Genomic DNA, 17,095 nt, shown 5'->3' with positions numbered 1-17,095 from the left:
GGTCCGTGTGTGCGACAGGTCCGTGTGTGTGCGACAGGTCCGTGTGTGCGCGACAGGTCCGTGTGTGCGACAGGTCCGTGTGTGCGACAGGTCCGTGTGTGTGCGACAGGTCCGTGTGTGTGCGACAGGTCCGTGTGTGCGCGACGTGTCCGTGTGTGTGCGACAGGTCCGTGTGTGTGCGACAGGTCCGTGTGTGCGCGGGTCTGGAGCTCCCTGGCACGGGGGTGTCCGCACGGAGGGCAGCGGGAGCGGACACACACCGGGCTCAGGGAGGACAGGAGGGAAAGGACAGACACCGGGCGCGGGATGGACAGACAGACACCGGGCACGGGATGGACAGACGGGAAGGGACAGACACCGGGCACGGGGAGGGCAGGAGGGAAAGGACAGACAGACACCGGGTACGGGGAGGGCGCTGAGCGGAGCACGGGGCGATGCTGCGAGCGCAGCAATTTCCTCGCACCCAAGCGTGCCGGGAGTCGCTGGAGGCTCCGGCTCCACGGGGCAGTGATTCGGGTGACCCAGGGATGGCGCATCTGGAAGTCGGAGACCTCGGGAAGCCGCTGGGTCCACCCGCACGTCCCCGGGATGAGCCCGGACAAGCGGGCGCTGCACAGGCTCCCGTGCCGGGGCTGATCGATGCTTCACTCACCAGCGAGGCCACGCCGATGACAAATGCCGGCGTTGTGACGGCTGCCGGAGGGGCAGGAGACGTCTGTGCCGCCCTCCCCTGGGACTCTCAGAGTCGATGGAGTTTATTACCTTAACGTTATTTCCTCTCTCTGAAGGGCAGCTTTTGGGCAGTGCTGCCTTGCAGATAAGGAGCCAGCCCCTGGCAGGGGCAGGGTGTCGGCACCGCGATTTCTTTGGCCAGCGGTGGGAAGGGAACCCCTGGCACAGCCCCCAGGCTCTCAGCTGACAGCGGACCAGAGGCAGAAGGTGGATACGGGCAGGCGGCTTCTCCGAGCTGAGCTCCGAGGGGAAAGCAGCGGCAGGATTTCGTTTGCCTGCCTCTTAAGGCAGTGAAGTCTCCATCCCCTCCCACGTTCCCTCCCCAGCCCTGACCCTGTCCGGCGCAGGGGTGGTGGGACCTCAGCGTTCATCTGGAGTTTCCCAACTAGCCGTAAGTCTTTATCATGTTGGAAAATCAATTTTCCCTCTGGCTGTTTTATTGGTTGCCCTGCCAGCCCTTCTACATATCCGGTAGAATTGCTGCCAGGAGAGATTTTTGGGGCTGTATGCCGCTCTGCTTACAGAGCAGGCAAAAAGGACAGCCCTGCTGGCATTCCCCTGATGGGGCAATGGGGCTGAGGTGGACTGGGGAGCTGCCAGGGGTGGTTTTGGATGGGAAATGGGGCAGGAAGCACTTGGGAAGCCTGAGGGAGTTTAGGCAGAGGTTTTGTGTGGTTTTGCAAAGGAAAGGCGGTGTCTGGGGCAGGATGGGTGCGGGAGTGCAGAGCCCTGGTGATCAGCAGAATCCCAGCACCCTTACACCAGTGGGGAGAGGGACAATGGGAGCAGGGGGAGCAGAGAAGTTGGGAAAGCATCCCACAAACCTCTCCATCTCTCCACAGCCATGAATCCCTATGTCAACTGCTCCAGTTCCGAGTTCCCCCTGCCTCAGCAAGACTTCTCTGTGGAGCCCATCAGCCCTGATCTCAGCAACAGGACTCACCCAGAGACCTTTTTCGACCCGAAGGATGCCAACCTGACAGAGGAGCAGCTGCGGGATAAGTACCTGGGACCTCGACGGTCCAACTTCTTTGTCCCAGTCTGTGTCATTTACCTGCTGATCTTCTTGGTGGGGGCTGTGGGCAACACGCTCACCTGCATCGTCATCCTGCGGCACCGCTTCATGAGGACACCCACCAACTACTACCTGTTCAGCCTGGCCGTGTCTGACCTGCTGGTGCTGCTGCTGGGGATGCCTCTGGAGCTCTATGACATGTGGAGCAATTACCCCTTCCTGCTGGGGGCCAGTGGCTGCTACTTCAAGACGCTGCTCTTCGAGGCCGTCTGCTTCGCCTCCATCCTCAACGTCACGGCCCTGAGCGTGGAGCGCTACATCGCTGTGGTGCACCCGCTCAAAGCCAAGTACGTGGTGACCAGGAACCACGCCAAGAGGGTCATTGTCACCATCTGGGTCTTGTCAGTCATCTGCTCCATCCCCAACACCAGCCTCCACGGGCTGCAGCCTCTCTACGTGCCAGGACGGGGGCGGGTGCCTGATTCAGAGATCTGCACCCTGGTGAAACCACGCTTGACCTACAATCTCATCATCCAGGTCACCACCATCCTCTTCTTCTTCCTGCCCATGGGGACCATCAGTGTCCTCTACCTTCTTATTGGGCTGCAGCTCAAGAAAGAAAAGATGCTGGAAGCCTTGGGAGCCAAGAACGGCAGCAGCCGCAACTGCCACAGCCACCAGGGGCAGAAGAAGGTCAAGAGGAGGCAGGTCACAAAGATGCTGTGTGAGTCTGGGCAGGGCAGAGCCAGGGACTGCCTCCCAAGGCTGCATTGGGAGGGTGCTGGGGGGAAACTGAGTCATGGGCAGTCCAGAGCACCATGGCTGGGTCATCCCAAAGGAAAGCTGTGGGTTTGGCTTGTGGGGTGCTGGGGCAAAGGCAGATCTGGTGATTCTAGTCCAGCAGTAAGGACTGCCCAGCTCCCTCCAATCTATACTATATCCCCTCCTTGAGGGAAGTGCAGGGTGAGAAAGAGAAAGGAGGTGGGTTGGGATGCGGAAACCCACTCCCCATCCCTCCACCCAGACCTCAGATGCTGGTGGCTGTGGTGGGGTTTCCCAGAAGGGAAGCACTTCTGCCCAGCCCCACAGCCTCTGTGACTCTAATGGGACAATGACCCAAGGCTGATTGAAACATCCTCTTTCCCACTGCTCTTCACTCTTGCTCCCTCTCCACCATGGTTCCCAGAGCCCCTGGCCCCTTTCCAGGAGTGGGAGCTGCCTGCCCTTGGGTAGCTCCTCCACACACTCCCAGTCCCCTGGTGGCACAGCCGTGGCAGATTGCCCAGCCCAGTCCAACAGCACGGCCAGGCTGCTTCTCTGCCACCTCCCAGACAAGTGGTGACTCTGCTTTCCAAAGCTCCTGGGCTGGGGACAAAGGGGGACCTGCCCTGCATGCCACAGAGATGCATTGTGGCATGGGTATGGCAGAGGACCCCAGGACTACCTGTACATGTACATACCTACACCCTTTCCTTTCCATCAGCAGAGCTGGGTTACAAAACAAAAAAAAAAAAAAAAAAAAAAGAAAACAAAATCAAAACCAGAGCACAAGGAAAAGTCTCAAATAGCTCGTGCTCCTTGGACTTTGCTGGTGAAGGTGGCAGGTTTCTGGAGGCTGGATGCTAACTGGGGAGTGAGTTCCCCAGCTGTGCTGCATGGCTGTGACAGGCCCAGCTGCCTGCCAGCAGGGAATGGAGAAGTGCAGCACAGAAGTAGCACTGGCAGGAGATGGAGGGAGGAGATCCTGTCCAGACCTCCAGCCCTTCCATGACAAGTCCAGAAGGCACTGAGGGGACCTTTCCCCTCTTCTTCTTCCTCTCTCTCATGCTTCTCTGCTATGGCCAAATCTGAAATGGGGCAGTGCTCGGCCAGGGGCTAGAGATCTCTGTGGGGTTGGCAATCCCCACGCCCCCAGTAACACCAGCTCCTTGTCTCCCCACAGTCGTGCTGGTGGTGGTGTTTGGCATCTGCTGGGCTCCCTTCCACACCGACCGCCTCGTCTGGAGTTTTGTATCCACCTGGACCAGCAGCATGCTCCACATGTTCCAGTACGTCCACATCATCTCGGGCGTCTTCTTCTACCTGAGCTCGGCCGCCAACCCCATCCTGTACAACCTGATGTCCAGCCGCTTCCGGGAGATGTTCCGGGAGGCGCTGTGCCGGCCCGGGCGCCGCCCGCCCTGGGGACACTCGCCCAGCGTCACCCGCACCGCCAGCCGCAGCACCGAGTGCGAGCCCGCGCCCGGCGCGCTGCCCCTCGCCCACGCCGAGGAGTACGAGCTGCAGGACGTGCAGGGGGGCCGGGCCAGCAGGCACGCACTGTCCCTCTGCTGAAGAGTGGCAGGACGGGGACTCTGGGGCCGGCTTTCCTCACTGCTGGCTTCCGTCTGACTGGGGCACTCAGGCTGTGGTGAGGAGCACGGCAGGAGCGAGGGGGGTCCCTGCCTCTCTGTGCTGTCCCACCAGGGACATGCTGGCAGTGACCTCGCTGTGCCCTGGATGCACAGAAATGCATCCTCAGCACCAGGCCTGGGCATCCCTTGTGGTGTGGGGACGCTGACTTCTGTCAGGGATATGTCAGCAGTCCCTAAAAATATTCCATCCCTCCTGGCCCAGTGGGGTGAACCCACAGGTATTGGAGATGGGGGCTTAGGCATCCCAGGCTGTTTTGGGACACGGGGATGGATGAGTGCCCCCGGAGGTGCCTGCACCTGGCCAGAGATCCCAGAGGTCTGCATGGGATTGTGGAAAAACCCCATTAATGGGGGAAAAATAGTATGTGGGTGCCTTCTCCCTTGAGACTCTTCAGAGCTGTCTGGCACCAGTGTAACCCTGATTTTGTGGCACATCTCCTCAGTGGTGCCAGCTGGTGCCTGGCTGCAGGGTGCTGGTACAGCTCCTTGCTCCCAGCCTTTCCATGCCCTGCATTCCCACCCTTTGAGGGCAAGGGAAGGAGCACGGCTGCTCCCTCCAGAGCTGGAGTCCAGGGGGGACAATATGGGACAAAGGGATCTCCAGGCTGTCTGTAGTGCCAAGGCAGAGCTCCATAACTGTCTGTGTCACATGAATATGCTCCCCTCTCCCCTCTCTGACCAGCATGTACTGGGTGCCAATCTCTTCTTCCTCTGCCCACCGTGGTCACCTGAACTTGTGGGGAATGTGGGGAGCCTTCCTCCATCCCTGCCTTGCATGGGCTGAGCCTCACTGAGAATTAAAAAAGCCACTGGCCTGATTTGTGCCCTGCTTGTGTCCCTGAGCACCCAGCTGTGGTCCCAGCATGGGACTGAGCCCAGGCCATGCTCCTGGGCAGGGTGGTGGGTGAGCCATGTGCAGGGTGATGGACACCAGGGCTGCTTCACCCCATCTCCCTGGGGCTCTGCTGCTCTGCTGGGTCTGCAGGTCCAGGGACACTGAGGGCATGGCAGGGAGGGCACAAATGGGATGCCTGCACCCTTCCTGGGCTCTCAGCTGAGCTGGGGCTGGGGCCTGTGCAGAGGGACAGCTGCCTTGGAGCTGTGGCCATCAGTCCTTGCGCAGACACTCGGATTGGGAAATGTCACGAAAATGCCAGGGAGCGTGGGCTGGCTGGTCATGCTCCCCAGGCTGGAAGGACCCATTGATTTCCTGCCTGAGATCAATGCTGCTGCCTTCCCTGTGCACACCAGCTCCTGCAGGATGAAATATTGAGGATCTGAAATGGGAGCTGAGGGACCACCCAAGCAGTTTGAGCTCTTGTTGTGCACTACTTGCTGAACCCCAACTCCCTCACAGCCAGCTCTGGAGGCTCCCCTGGCTCAGCATCACATGGCCATGCCTCTGGTCAGCATGGGCTTGCCTGGGGCTTGCTTGAGCAGAAATACTGGATGGGCAAGCCCAGGCAGAGCAGTGCCAGCTGCTGCTCTGCTTCCAGCCCCTCCTAAGCACATTGCATGGGACCACAGCTGAGAAGAGGCAGGGTCTGGGGCTTGCACACTCTCTCCTGCCCCATCTACCCAGTGCCTAGTTCAGAGGCAGTGCAGCTGGCTTCCCCTGCTCCCCATCCCACAGCCAGGTCTACCCCTCAAGCCCTTCCTTGGCCCTTGAGGGGTCCTGGTGGGTGCTGCAGGGTGAGGGTGGGTGTTGGGCTGCAGTAACTTCATGTTTCAGGGTCCTGCTGACTGCTTGCAGCCTCTGGAGGAGGTCAGTGTGACCGAGGGCACTGAGATCTGTCTGTTTCATCCTCTGTCTCTCTCCTGTTGGTGATGGTCTGGCAGGGCACAGCACCCTGGCAGCCCTGTGGGGCCCCTTGTTGCTGCTGCGTGGGTGGATGTGACTGATGCCTCCTTGATGGCCATTACTGCCCTGTCTCACTTCACCCAGCTGCTTCCTCAGCCACACATCTCCAGGGAATGGCTTTTTAATAGGCAGTCAATAGTATTTTATAACACAGTGACAGACGCCCGTGTGGAGTTTTGGGTCCCTTGTGCTGCACGAAGGCAAATTTGTCCTGCTGTCCCTGAGCAGGCAGGCTGTGCAGGGATACAGCTGCAGCTCCAGTGCCTTGGCCGGTGTCAGACTGTGTCAGAGTGTGTGTTCCCAGGGCTTTTCTACAGGATCCTTGGTTGCAGCACACCTGGGATGGGGTCCAGAGCAGCCACAAAGGTGAGGCACTGCCTTGGCCTTTACCCAGCCTTGTGTTCCCAGCTGCCAGAACCTGGCACTCTCCACCCTCCTTGGTGACCCCAAATTCAGACATCTCCTGACCTGGGACTCCCCATCCTCCTTGGTGTCCCCAAATTCTCCTCTCTGAGACACACAAGGGGAATATGCAGTCCAAGCCCTGATATATTGGGTGGTGGTGCCCCACCATGCACTCCACGTGCACAGCTGGGCCAGGATCACCCTGCACAGCATCCCAAACCTTGTCAGACATGTAGCTGCAGCATGGCTGGTGGCAATTCCTGGGTGGAGATGTATTTGCTCCCCTGGCTGGGTTTTGATGACTTCCTGGGTACCAATGCCAGCCGGGCTCCCAAGAGATGCTGGACTCAAAGGCTGCTGGGCAAGTCCTTTAATCCTGTAATTAATGAATGCATGAAACCTAATAAAGAAGGAACTGATCTCCTCAGGGAGAATGGTTTCATGAAGAGCATTTTACACCTCTCCACCACTGGGAAGGCAGTGGTTGAGGACTCCTTCCTGCCTCAGGCTCACTGCAGCCCCCAAGAAGGGAATTATGGAGCTTCAAGAACGATGCTCCCCACTGCCCTGAGCCCTCAGGGCCAGCCTGACCCTGCCACCTTCCCAGTATAAATGAGAGGGATTATCCCTCCCAGGGAGGTGATTTAGAAGCAAAGGGCCCTGTGGGATGGGGAAGGCAAGGAAGGGCAAGCTGTTCCCACTGCTCCCACCCCTGTAACTGGCCTGGGGGAGTAACTGGTGCTTCAGGATGGCTGGGCAGAAGGAGCATTCCAAAACACTGCCTGGGAGTCCAGTAAATATTTCAGAGCCCAAGGGACCCCAGATGGGCCAGAGTAGAGGTAAATTGAGGGGCCAGGAGATGCAGGGAGTGTGTGCATGCCATTGCTCTGTGTCTTTGCTCAGAGCAGGGAGAAGCATCTCTCTGTCCCTGCAATACGGAGCACGTGGTCAGGTTGGGCTCCATGCCACCATCTCCTCTCCAAACACTTTGCTTCTGAAGAGCTGTTCCCCAAAACTTGTCCATCTGTCCATCTCCCAGACTTGCAGCAGCTTCTGTCCCACTGCCAGCTGCTGCCCAATCACCTGCTCCTGGAGCAGGAGCCCTCCTGCCCCCCGTGCCAGCTCAGCTCCCAGAGCTGTTCCCCCCATGCTGCTGCATGCCCTGAGTGACACTGTGTCTCCAGAGCTCCCAGGGAAAAGATTTATCACCAGAGCTTTGGGGATTAAAAAGCAATTCATCTATGAGGCTGCCCCAGCCTTGTAAGGCTTTTTTTTTGTGCTGTGATTATTTGCAACAAGCATGGGGTGGGATTTTTTTCCTTTGCAGAGCCAAACTCAAGTTTTACAGCAATTGCCTTGTATATTTGTAGCCATGATAAATGGCTCCAGAGTGTGCCAGCGGATTTTTTGCTGCCCCTTTTCAAGGGAAAATGGTTTCAAGGGAAGAGTTGTTTTTCCTTTCCTTCACATAGCCATGGGATGGGGAAAACTGCTGCAGTGTGAGTTTGGCAAAGCTCTTGTGAGCCTGGGAATGAGCAGTCCTTGTCTAGGGCTGGGCAGGGGGGCAGGTTTGGGCTGCCCAGACACGGATGCAGCACAGCAGCCTCTCCCAGCAAGATCCCAGCCTTTGTTAGGGGAGGAGGGAAGCAGGAAAATGTAGATGTCAGGAAATTGTGCTGGGTTTGAGCTTAGGCTGCTTTTTGAACCATATTTCATTTGTTCCCCTTATTCCAGGCTGGTAGTGGTGGTGAAAAGCCAACACATAGTGCCTGCAGATGGTGATGGGCAGCACAAGATGGGCAGGGACACAAACAGACAGCAAGAAATCACAGAATCATGGAGTAGTTCAGGTTGGGAGGGACCTCTGAATGTTTTTTAGTTCAGCCCCTGGTGTGTATAGAATTCTATATATAGAATTTGATTCTGCTCCTCAGGGACACCTTTGGGCTCAGTTTTTAGGCCCAGATCAGAGGCAGCCCCTCTTCCTGGCTGGCTCCTCAGTGGATTCTCACAGCAATCTCTCAGCTCCCAGGCAGGCCCTGCAGGAGGCTGGGCAGGGCAGGGTGGGGAGCACAGCCCAGCCCAGGGCCCTGCAGGAGCTCAGGTGCAGCTCTGGGAGCTCAGGCTGGCTCAGCAGTGCTGCACTGGGGCTGCCACCTGCACCAGGGACAGCGTCCTCCATGTCACAGCAAACCCAAGAGCCCTGCAGGGCTGAGGCCACGGGCAGGGAGGTGATGGGGCCCTTGCACCCCACCTCTCTTGGGGCACACGGGGTGGGAAACACCAGAGCCAGAGGGACAAAGGGCATCTCCGAGAAGTGAAGGACTGTGTTTGGTCCTGTGTAGGAAACCCCACTGGATTTTCCACCCGCCAGTCCTGCTGGCAGGGCGAGGGGAAGGGCACTGTGCATGGCACCACTGCCCTTCCCACAGGCCAGCAGGGACAATTAAAGCCACTGGGCACCTTCACAGTGGGCAGGGTTAAAACCCCACCTCATTGGGTTAGAAGAGAGAGAGGGATTAGCCCACATCTTCTCCTGTAGCAACTGTGGTTGCTAAAGATGGCAGGATTTATGTCAGAGAAGCCTGTGTGATGCTTAATTTTGTTCATGGGGACACTTTGGTTAAAAAATGAAAGTGAGGAAAGATAATTAGCCTGGCAGTAAGTGGAGTGAAGCCAGCTGGATGGCTGAGCTCTGGGGCAAGGGGCGCTGCTCACAGCTGGCTGTGAGTGCTGGCAGGACTGAGGGATTGGGCTCAGGGCACTGACCCTGAGGACAGCAGTCTGCAAGGGCTTTCCTACAGCCCCACAGGCCGTGCTCAGGGCCCCAGCACACACAGCCCAGGGGCTGCCTGGTGCCCTGGCTGGGATGTGGTGGATGAGGGGGCATCAGCCCTCCAGCTCTCATTGGGGTGCAGCAAATTCCAGAGTGAAGAGGAAGGCTGGGAAGGCCAGACTGGAAAAAGTTAGCTTTTATCTGGTGTTCTGTATATTCAGGACCAGTGAAAGCAGTCCCTGACCAGTCCCTGTTGTCTCTGCCCAGGCTTCTGAGGGCAAGGTTGTATAACCTCAAGGGGAAATGCCTCCTTATGAACCTTGTGCTTTTCTATAAGGTCAGATCCTCTTCAAATATGGTTCTGAGTGTGTTTACTTCTGCAAAGGACTCCTCTGTGTTACAGCCAGGAAGGGAACAGCAGCCCCTCCTGGCTCCTGCACTGCTGCATGCCCAGATGGCATTGCCCTCCCTCCTGGCACTCAGCAGTGCTTGGGCTGAGTCTCTCCAAAGTAAGTTTGGATGAAAACAAGTAAAACCCAAGGTATGGACCCAGGCTCAGGGTAGGCTCCAGCTGTCTCTGCTGCAATGTTATTGCAGTGGCAGACTTTAATTACGTGGGTTTATCACTCTTTGTGCTTATCAGGACAGCCAGGGCGAGTTTGTCTTCTCAGCTCAGGACTATTTAATGTGGCACATTGGAGAAAGCTGTCTGAGACGACTGGGAGGCCAAACTCATCTTTCTTGTTATCTTTCCTGGGCGGGTGGAGTGACTGTGTCACATTAATGACCATCTCACATTGAGGATGCTGAGACTGAGCCTGAGACATCCCCTCTTGCCCACCCCGGAGCCTGCACAGGATGGCTCCAGCTGGCCCTGGGGCTACAGCCAGGTCTAAAGCTGTATTTCACACAGCAATCAGCCTGGGGCTGCAGGATGGGAGCACACAGCTTCCCAGCAGGTATTTGGCAGAGACTGATGGACTGGCTCTCCAAGATTGTCTCCATGCCCTGGCAGTGCCTCAGGGCCAAGAGCTGCCAACAGGTGGCAGAAAATGGAGACACAGATCCGTTTGTCCTCAGTTCCTGTGACTGGCCTCTTCCAGGACAGCTGATAAAAAATCCTTGCTGCCTGAGACCTGCGTGTATCAGCTTGCAGAGAAGCTCAGCAGCACTGTCCTCCTTCACCCCCAGGCAGGGAATGTTCCTTGGAGGGGGAATCCCTGAGGGGCTCCCACATGTCCTCTTGCATGGCAGCAGCCTCAGCACACACAGGGCTGTCCCCTCTCCAGACAGACCTGACTGTGGCAGGCACCTGCTTTTCAGTGTCCTGCTTGCAGGGAGAAGCACGAGCCCTGAGCCCATTTCTCCCTTCCTGGCATTTCCAACCACCCCCATGACCCCATCCCCATCCCCATCCCCATCCCCATCTCCATCCCCATTCCCATCCCCATCCCCATCTCCATCCCCATCCCCATCCCCATCCCCATTCCCATTCCCCCTCCTTGTCCATCTCTGGCCCAAAGCACCCCCTCCCCTGCACACCAACCCCTCCAGCACTTGGCTCATTTAATTCTTTTTAATTTCTCATCCCTTGCTCAGAGCAGCTGGGGCCAATTTGCTGCTGCTGTCACCAGAAAGAAATCAAGTTAATGACAAGAAAGACATGATAATTTAGGAGACCCATCAAGCCTCAGTGCTGTATTAATAAGGAGCAGGAGGATATTGCTGCTGCCTGCTCTGCTCTTATCTCCCACACCTCCAGCCCCAAGCCATCCTGGGAGCCAGCCAGCAATGCCAGGCTCAGGATGACTTTTTTGCCCCTCTGGTGTTTTCCAGTGATTTCTGCTCTGGCTAAAGGAAGATCCACATCTTTCTACAGCTCTTCACTTCTCCAAACTTATCCTGGCATCAGCTCCAAACCTCTCTGTATTTCAACAACCGCCCTGCACAGATGGAAAAGCAAATGGCTGGAGCTGGGTTTGGTTCCTATTTTTCCGTGGCAATCCCGGCCGACAGGCGGTGAGTCCATCTGGCAGGACCCTGAAACACAGCAGCAAGTGCTGTGCTTCAGCATCATCTGCAAGATGAGGGCTGGGTGAGGACTCCTTCAGCCCTTCCCATGGAGCAAGGGAGATAGATAAGATGCATTTCTACTGATTCAGTCAAGGATGGTTGAATTAGATGTACAGCAGCAAAAAGCTAAAAGAAAGAAAACACAGTAAGAGGTAATAATAGGGCTGAAAAGCACCCATTTGCACCCAGTGGGGTGGGGTGAGTGTGACACGAGGATTTAAAGGTTTTTCTCTCTAGTGCGATTTTTGTCTCTGTGCTGATTGTCTCTGGGCAGACATAGCCAGGAGATGTAACAGTTTAACCCTATTTCAAAAGCCAGTGGTTGCAGCAGGAAACCACCTACCCTTGGAACTGAGATTGCTCTGGAGGGTGAGCATCTCCTATCTTATCTTATCTGTGAGCATCTCCTCAGTTGCTGGGAGAAATTCTCTGTCTCCTCTTGCTGCCCCTCCCAGTTCCTGGCCTGCTTCCTTGCCCCAGGAGTTCAACATCTCCCCAGCCCAGCAGCTACAGAGCTGAACAGGTCCTCTGGCCAACACTGGTACAATTTTATTCTGCAGGTGTGGGAGAGGCTGGGGTCAGCAGTGAGGCATCCTCTGCATCATCCATGGTTTTCTCTCCAAACCTCCTAGAAACAGGTTTGGGGGTCTTCAGCCCCATTCAGGATGTCCCAACACTCAGCTTTTCTGTCACAGTGATGATTTTGGTCACTGTGCTCGAGCCAGGAATTGGGAGAACAATTTAAAACAACAGGAGAGACCAGGCCAAGCAATCTGGGATCCTTTTGATTTAATAGCCAGAGGGAGCCAGAGCATCTCCAAGCACAGACATGGTCCCACTGCAGTCCTGCTGTGCTCCAGCTGTGTCCCCTCCCCGCTGCTGAGGGCAGGTCCCCTCCTCTGCTGCAGCACCAGAGGGGATGATTCATTCTGACCTGTGACCTGAGCTCACAGGTCACCCCACAGCAGCTGCCTTTGGTACCCGGGACACTCATGAGTGTGCTGTGGCCAGAGGGCACTGTTGGCATCCTCAGGACCTTCTGCTCTAATTGTCCCCCCTCCAAGAGGCTGCTCTGTGCCCTGCAAAAGCAGGCTTATCCCACAAGAGAAGGATTTATATTTTTTTCCCAGAAAACCTTAAGGCATTTTGCTGTGAGCCCCAGGTAGCTGCTGCACCTCTGACCCCCCCTGTTCACTGCCTTCACCCCAGACCAGTGGTGGCAGGAGCAGGATCTCCTTTCTGCAGGTGAGAGCAGCAGAGGTCAAAAGATGGATCCTGATTTTGTGCCCCTTTGGTCTGAGGCACTGGCCAAAAGAGAGGTGGCTCAGTATGAGTGAGCAAAGTGTGACTATTCCTGCTCGGTGCATTTCTGCACCCTCCAGTCATTTCTGTGCTAAATGCACCTTTCAGTACCAAGAGGGTTGAAGCTCAGGCTGCACAAACCCTGCAGTCATGACACAGTGTGGTGGGGCCAAAGAAAACCCATTAAAACAGAGAAATCTGGCACCGTTGTGGCTGGAAATGTTTGGACTTTCCCTTAAATTTCCCATTTTTCTTCTGGACCTTTCTCCCAGTGAGATCTCCTTTTGCAAACAGGTTTGCTCCCTCCCAGGCTGTGGCTCATCCACTTGGGATCTTTTATCACCTTCAGGGTCTGGAGGAGGCTGGCCCTGCAGCAGGAATCACTTTGTGTAGAGCAGCTCAGTTTCCCTGGGAGTGATACCCAGGGCAGGGTGAGATCAGGCTCAGGATGAGCCCCAGCCGGTGGCAGGGCCAGTTTGGGCACTCCCCAGCCCAAAGGCCCAGGGTGATGCCACCTGCACCAATTTCAGCAGGTTTAGGCACGAGGCTGTGAGGCTCCAGCCCAGAGGGTGCAGGGTTTGGCACCCATAGTGGGGAGGATTCATTCTGCTCCTGAAAATGGGTGCAGAGCAAGCCCTCCTCCACACCACAGCCCCCAAGCTCTGCCCATCACTGCACAGGCACATCCCAAAGCCTCAGAGCAAAGGACTGTGGAGACAGCAATGTGTTCCCTTGCCCTCACAGCATCCTCAGGAAATGCTTCTTTCCTAATAACCCAACAACAATCCCTTACTGAGGCTGCTGTACACACGTATGTACCAACATAAGCGTGTATTGTCAGTCTCAGAGAGGCTTTTCTAGAGGAAATGCAGCAGCTCACCCAGCCAGGGCTGCCTCACCTGGGGAGGTGGGACACTGGGAGCACCAGTGCTCCTTCTCCCCAGGCTCAGCTGTATCCAAGCACCAGAGGCACCTTCTTCCTCATCCCTGAGGCTGTAAAAAAGCACCTTCCCTTCTTTCTTTCTTTCCAGACTTATTTTTCTTAAGACTCTGTAAAGAAATATACTTAGAGAGGTTCAGTTTCAAGCCATGAATCAAATGTCTGGGAGAATTGCAACCTCACAAAAATAAATCAAGCTACAAACAGTGCTCAGAGGTTATTTACCCCACTGACAATGACTGTAAAATCCACTTTTTCCAGTCGGCAGTGTACCCAGGGAGCCCGCCCTCCCAGACAAGGCAGGAGGTGCCAACTACTTGTAAATTATATTCCTGGACCTTTTATTGGGCAGATGCTGCATTATTGGACTATGGCACAGGGCAGAGAAAGTAATGAAGGCAAATGGAGCAGAGCCACCAGAAAAACAAATCAAATAAGGATTTGACAGCATGATCTGTACTTGGATTTGCTCAGAGAAAATTGCAAGTGCTTTTGGTTTTCATGCTGCAGGTCAGGAAGGGCTGTGTGGGCTCCCCTTATCCTTGGGCAGGGGGTTGTTGACACGGGTTGGAGAGCTTAGGTGGAAATTTTGCCTCTGGTGGCTTTTTAGGCCATGTCTGTGTCCCTGAGGTGGCTGCAGGTGGGGAAACCCAGCGTGCCATGGCTGGAGGGACAATGCCTCGATCCTGGGGAGGTGGAGAAGAACTCAGCAGAGGATGGTCTTGAGAAGGGTTGCTCTCCTTGTGATGCTGCAGGTCCTTCCTTCCTCCATCCTCTATAAATGGCCCTCGAGCATCCCCCCTGTCCACGGGACATGGGATTCCTGGCCTGTGCTGGGCTCTGAGGTCCCTGCAGGTGGGAGGCAGTGCAGCCTCCATCCTTCACTGGTGACGCCTCCCCTGGGGAAGGGCACTGTTCCCACCAGCACAGCACGTTCTGAGGGCTGACTCTGCCTCTCCCAGCAAGCAAATCAGCCTCTCCAGCTTGGAGCAGTGCTCACTCAGCTCACTTTCATGTGCTTAGTGCCAGGCAATGTGTAGGCTCTGCCCTGTGCTCCACATCATGTGCATAATAAACAGGCTAAAGCAGACGGCCAATTACCGGGAATGGAGAGCCCGGCAGGAGGCGGGCAGACGTTCTCTGCCTTTGCCGTGGCTTGGTATCAAAGGCTTGTACTGCTCAGATTCATCTTCCTGATCCCATGGCTGACAGCACCCCGGAGCTGTGCTGGGGGCAGCACCGATGCTCAGACTCCCCTCCCACTGCCGTGGCCGGGGCATTTCCCTGGGGTAGGGGCTGCCCCCTGCTCCATGGTCCTTCTGGCCCTTCCCTGCTCCCTGGGATGACTCTCACTCCTGAGGCTGTCACGGCACTAATTCAGTCCCTGAGGTTTCTCACTGTTGCTCCCATCCCATGTAACTCTGGTGCTCCTCAGGAGCAGCTCGTGCCCCTTCCCAGCCATGATATAAGTGATTATTAATGCATTAGTGTTGGGCTGCTGAACCATAATGTCTTTATAGTCAATAGCATTAAGCATTTAATTACCCAGCGGGATGAATCGATGGGCTGCTTTCTTTGCTCTACAATTAAAACTGAGCAGGAGAGATGCAGTGCAATTCTCAGTGTAATTTTCAGTCTGCTTTAAACTTCCTCTGCCTTTTTGTACACAGGGAGATGAGCTGATGGCTTGCACAGGATGGGAAGGAGAGGACTTTTCCCCAAGAAACCATGTTCTTGCCTCCCTCCCAGGATGCAGACATCATGATCACAGCTTGCCCAGATAAATGAGACACCACTGGATCATTCAGGACTAGGTTTTTCAGGTCTGAGGCACCAGCAGTGGGGAAATTATTGCTCTGAGTCTTATTTTTAACTTGGTAATAGGAAGTTTCAAAGCAACGGTTTCATCTCACATCCTGCAAGTGGGAATTTCTGTGGTGAGAGCTGGTAAGTGAAACAGCCCAGTGTGCTGCTGGGATGAGGCACAAACAGTCTCAGAGTGGTCTGGGCTGGAAAAGCACTTTCAGCAATTACTTTTGACCTCCTTTTGATGGAGCTTGCTGCAGGGGGGCAGATGGATGGTGAGATCTGGATGGGCTCAGTCTCCCCAACTCCCAGGCTCTGACCTCCCCAAGGCTCACGGGTGCTCTGTACACCTTGACACCTGCCCAGGTCCCTCAGCTCTGCAGGCACAGTCAAGTGCAAAGTAACCCTTCCCAAAAAGCTCAGCCCATGGCTGGACCATGGAACCATGAGAGTCCTTGGGGTGGCTGTTCCCTCCCAGCAGGAAGCTGGGACAGGGCCTTTGCAAATTCCATGGATGAGGCTCAGTGGGCAACTTTAGCTGGGAGAGCACAGGACAGAAGCTCTCAGGGGGAATGATAGAACATTTTCCACTGAGCTTAAGAAGCCAGCCAGCATTTCCCATTGGCACTGATGTCTGTTTCCTAGAGCAGTTTTGGCTCTTGCTCCCTGGCAGAGGCTGGGACACGCTATCCGGGGACATGTGCGTGTTTGTGTGTGTGGCTCTGCTCTCCCTGGTGTTATTTGGCTCTGTTCTGGGGCTAGAGGTGAGCACATGGGGCAGCCCCAGATTCACCACGCCATGCTGCCCACTGCCTTTGCTGAGGATGGCTCCCAAGCAGGGATGAGCTCACCCCCTCACTCAGATACAAACACAAATATAAACTGATATCACAGAACCTTCTGAGTTGGAAAGGACCCAGAAGAATCATTGAGTTCAATTGTTAAGTGAATGGTCTATATGGGGATCAATCTGGTGCCCTTATACGGGGAGTGAGGAGAGACTCCTGCTTTTCCAGTTTGAACTCAACAAAGATATTCAATTTTTTTTTTCTTTTTTTGACTGAGAAGGGAAGAAAAGGAAAAAAAAAAATCCCCTGGTTTGGGTTTGTTCCAGGCAGAGCGTCTGCCTTGCACTGGCCTTGTGCCCAGGAGCTGCCGTGAAATGGAAATAGCCCAACACAGGCTTGGGAGCAGAGGGAGCTTCCAGCAGGTAAAATGGGAACAGAGACAAAGCCCCAGGTCACTGCTCCGTGGGGCTGTGCCACGGGGCAGATGTGCTGAGCCACAAGAGTGTGCAGATGTTTTACCCGAATGCCTTGACAGCCATCCCTGGAGACCCAGTGCTTGTCTGGATTCTATTCCCTATTGCCCCAGCTCTGGGAGATGAATAGGATGCACAGAAATGCCCATGCAAAGAGGAGCTTCCTCCTCTGGGCTGTCTCCACAGAGGTCCTGGAAAGCCTTTCCAGATGCTGCAGGGCAATGCAGGAAGAGTTGCATGGAAGTGTGATGTGTTCTGGCTGCTGGCCTGGCATTGCTGAACTGGGATCACCTGTAGCTTCCCTCCAGATTGACCTCCCCTGGCTTATAAAGGATTTGCATGCATTGCTTTGAATGCCTGCCCATTCCCATCTCACTGACTTTCTCCACTTGGAGTTTCTCTACTCCAACGGAGAGAGAAGGGTGCTCCCAAGGTCTCCTCTCACCACCCAAATTGCTCCACATTTCCCTGGTTTGTCTTTATCTCGCACCTACTGCAAGTCCTCTTCTG

The 17,095-nt window shown here is 55.5% G+C and overlaps 1 protein-coding gene across 1 annotated transcript; it reads left to right on the top strand.

The window, feature by feature from the left end:
• The first annotated feature begins 790 nt into the window (after positions 1-790).
• NMUR1 (neuromedin U receptor 1) lies at positions 791-4,081 on the top strand. Its single transcript, XM_063166427.1, has 3 exons — positions 791-1,123; positions 1,575-2,471; positions 3,690-4,081. Exons 2-3 carry the CDS (start codon positions 1,577-1,579, stop codon positions 4,079-4,081), a joined length of 1,287 nt encoding a protein of 428 aa, XP_063022497.1. The 5' UTR covers positions 791-1,123; positions 1,575-1,576.
• Positions 4,082-17,095: the final 13,014 nt, after the last annotated feature.

The sequence above is a fragment of the Melospiza melodia genome, chromosome 12 (genome assembly GCF_035770615.1).
Source record: "Melospiza melodia melodia isolate bMelMel2 chromosome 12, bMelMel2.pri, whole genome shotgun sequence".
Taxonomy (NCBI): Eukaryota; Metazoa; Chordata; class Aves; order Passeriformes; family Passerellidae; genus Melospiza; species Melospiza melodia.
Note: the sequence above shows the minus strand (reverse complement) of the source record. Positions and strands in the feature narration are given on the sequence as shown.